Consider the following 3,559-nt stretch of genomic DNA (forward strand, 5'->3'; position numbering starts at 1 on the left):
AAAAAGTGCCGGTCCTTATCAGCTCACGACGTCTTGCGATGCTTGGTGGCTACCGGCGACGGATCTAACCGGACGGGTAGGATCATGGGGCCCGCTGGGAATATCGTTTGGACTTTCAACCCGTGCCGCTCAACGTACGAGACTGATTCATGTCGCCGGTGCCGGTAAGGTAGTGTCGCCGAATGCACCAACTGACTGGCATGTGCTTATCAATTTAATGAATGTCTCCCCGTAGGCCTGATGGTTGGAGGATCGTGCTGGATCGCTGGATCGCCAGTCGTTGTTGAGCGTTGGTGGCGACTGGTCGGATCAGCCGTTGAACATAAGGGTACCGACGAACGTTTGGATCGCTGTGCGCTCTGAAGTCGAATACACCCTTCGTTCGGTTTTTGTGTAAACTCGGGAGCAATTGTTAACGAATCTAAATACATCTAATCTGTCAAAATCACCGCACTCCGCAACCATGGGTTAGTAGGCAGAAGCAGGGAAGAGTTGAAAGTGTCTGAACACGGGCCAGCGGCGTGACGGTTGTGCTCTCCGAAGCTCTCCGCAGTGCTCTAACTATTTCATCGTTCCAGTGCACCGGCAGCTGAAACGCCAGCACTCGGGCATTCCACGGATGGAGTCACTGTCGCGGTTCAGCAGCATCCCGGTAGTGGAAACGGGCATTAAAACGGCCGGCACCGTATACTCGCGAGTAAAGACTAGCAACGGACTGCTAACTTGGGGCTTCGAAACCGCCGAATCGTTCACATACGCCTTGATAGACTCTCTTCGGCCGGCCGCGAAAATCATCGAGGGGCCGCTTCATCGGCTCGATAGCATTATGTGCAAAAGTCTCGATCTGGTTGAGCAGAAGGTGCCCTCGATGTACCTGCCGCCGGAGATGGTAAGTTTACGTTTGAAACCGTGCCGAACAGAACAAATGCATCGCTTTGCTGCGTTTCCAATCCTTTTCGCTCAGATGTTTTGGAACACGAAAGAGTATATGTCCGATCATCTCGTTAAGCCGATGCTCACGCGGGCAAACTCGATGAAAAAGCTTGGCCACACGGTGCTGGAATCGCGCGTCTCCAACTATGCCGCAGGACGAATCGATGGCGCACTGGTCGTGTGCGATAAGTACGTGGACCGGTACCTTCCGACGGAGCCACAGGATCAGCCAGATTGTAAGTAGCACCAACACCGAAAAAACACCTACAGTACCCTCAAACCATACAGTACCAACACCAGCACCGTATCGTCACATGCATCGGCCGTGGTTATCGCTTCGATTCGCCTGTTGGCACGCCCGGCCACGTTATCATCCGGCGTCCGGCACAGCGGCGACCTGCGTGACCCGACCCGTTGATACGACTGCCCACGAATCAATTTGATGATTGGGCCGTAACCACAGCTGCCATTGGGATACCAGAGAAATTTTCGTTCCTGCCGCCGACAGGCAGTTCGTTTGAAAATGATGAATTCTTTTTTTTGTTGGTGGCTAACGGCGTTTGCTCGCAGTGTTATTATTTTCCCTAGTGAAGTATTGTTCGCGAAGCTTTGGTTTGCCTTCTAAGTGCAGTTTGAGTGATTGTCGCCTGTTGCTGCTACTGGCGACACCGTGGGGCCACACGTGGGGTCATTTCAACCATAAGATGTTTGAAATGAGCCAGGATTGGTTGTGTTAATGATAAGCCAATTGTATTCCTTATTTCATCAGCAGCCTGCACACCGAGTCAGAAGGATGATTCGAATGAAATGCATGTCGTGCAAACGTTTCACCGTGGCCAACAGTTGTCGCGGAAGCTGAAACGACGGCTCACGTTCCGCACGCGCCAAGAACTTAGCGCACTGAAGAAACAGAGCACCGAAGCCGTTCACGTAGTAGCCTACGCTGCTGAACTGATCGCTACGAACCCTCGCCTGGCCATGCAGAAAGCGGTCGAACTGTGGCACTATCTCAGCAAGGACGAACCAGAAAACCAGGAGCGTCCCAAAACCATCGAACAGCTGGCGGTACTGCTGACCCGCGAATCCGCCCGCCGCATGGTGCACCTGATTAACTTCACCGCCAACGCCGTGACACGCATTCCGAAGGCGCTTCGTGCTCAAACCCGCGAACTCGTTCATCACTTTCTGTTCGCCACGGAACGGCTCATGAAAACGGTGCATTTGGAAAAGGCCAAGAATGCGACACTCTCTGAGGCGAGTGGCCTCGTGAACAGGATTCAACTCACATACGATGATCTGCAGAACCAAACGAACTTGGCATTGGTTAGTACGAATAACCGATAATTCTCAATCCCTGTTTGTTTCTTTCACCTTCACGAGTTCTATGTTTTAACCATCAATGTGATGACTGACAAATTCCACATCTTTTTCCCTTCGCTCAGCATGGCAAGCCATCAAGCAGAAGCATTAATCGACACGACATTTTCCATTGGGCTTTGTTGAAAGTGGTATGTTTTGGGCACCATAGGTTCATTCATTACTTACCAATTAAGTTGTGCTGTCGTCAAATCAATGCCTTCCTCTGTCAGCCACTAATTATTATTATCGTTTATTTCAACTGCAACAGGAACGTCTTGCTGTTTTTCTCTCCGGACGCCTGGAAGCGGAAAAGATCACCACGAGCGGCAATCCACGTCGGCGCATCCAACCATTACCGAACAGCAATCCGATGAATTCTAACATCAACGGCGTTTATTAGGAGCAGCTACTTCGAACGGTGAATGGGCGACGCTCGGGAAAGCAGCGTTTTTTTCTAGCTTTAAGAATATCGTTTGTTTTCTGTTACTTTTTGTAAAAATAAAAGAAATTTAATTGTTCTATTATCTATTGTAATCTTAAATTGGCCTATGTTGCCATTTTCTAATAAAAGATATTAGATAAAAGATTAGAAAGATATTAAATACATTCAGTTCTATTGCCTATTCAGCGCAATTGTACACACGCAATGATGGTGGATTATGATGAAAATAGCGTCGATTCTTTCCAGATACAACCTCAGCGGACTCAGCAAGATTTGTGCCTCAGCGGACCCTGTAAAACGTAAAGCGTAAAACCGAGCGTTTGTTTACAAACAGAGGATAATGTAACTTCTTACTTATGATGTTCTTTCAAATTTTAACTATAAACTAATCAGAAATCCACTTACCTCTTCGATTTCTATTTTCTATTACCACGGTTCTGGAGGGCGTGTTGGGGCTGCGTGACGATGGCCATCATTTTCGCCATCTGGCTGCTCAGCTTCATCTAATGCAAACCGTTCAATGATCCGACGGGCTATACCGTACCTGTTCTCACGGGTGGTCAGCACCTGCCGCTTGAAGATGCCCCACGTCGAGTTCGCTCGCTCATCCCATCATCGCCCGCGAGAACCTTAGCCCATCTTATGAATAAAGCCATCAATAGTTTAGTAAATGTCATAACGACATTGCAGTTCCAATGTTCTTTATTTCAGTACATGCCTGTTTACGATTGACAACCGTCGCTAAGGGGCTACATGGTAATACAATTTATTTGTTGGCTACTGTTTCGTGTTTCGTAACTGTTACTTGCCGCTCCGGTACATGCG

The 3,559-nt window shown here is 48.7% G+C and overlaps 1 protein-coding gene across 1 annotated transcript; it reads left to right on the top strand.

The window, feature by feature from the left end:
- Nucleotides 1–317: 317 nt before the first annotated feature.
- LOC128276494 (lipid storage droplets surface-binding protein 1-like) lies at nucleotides 318–2,818 on the top strand. Its single transcript, XM_053014952.1, has 6 exons — nucleotides 318–467; nucleotides 579–889; nucleotides 965–1,169; nucleotides 1,703–2,256; nucleotides 2,376–2,441; nucleotides 2,561–2,818. The coding sequence occupies exons 1-6, from the start codon at nucleotides 464–466 to the stop codon at nucleotides 2,690–2,692; spliced, it is 1,272 nt and encodes a 423-aa protein (XP_052870912.1). The 5' UTR covers nucleotides 318–463; the 3' UTR covers nucleotides 2,693–2,818.
- The last annotated feature ends 741 nt before the right edge of the window (nucleotides 2,819–3,559 follow it).

Source organism: Anopheles cruzii, unplaced genomic scaffold, assembly GCF_943734635.1.
Source record: "Anopheles cruzii unplaced genomic scaffold, idAnoCruzAS_RS32_06 scaffold01367_ctg1, whole genome shotgun sequence".
NCBI classification, from domain to species: Eukaryota; Metazoa; Arthropoda; class Insecta; order Diptera; family Culicidae; genus Anopheles; species Anopheles cruzii.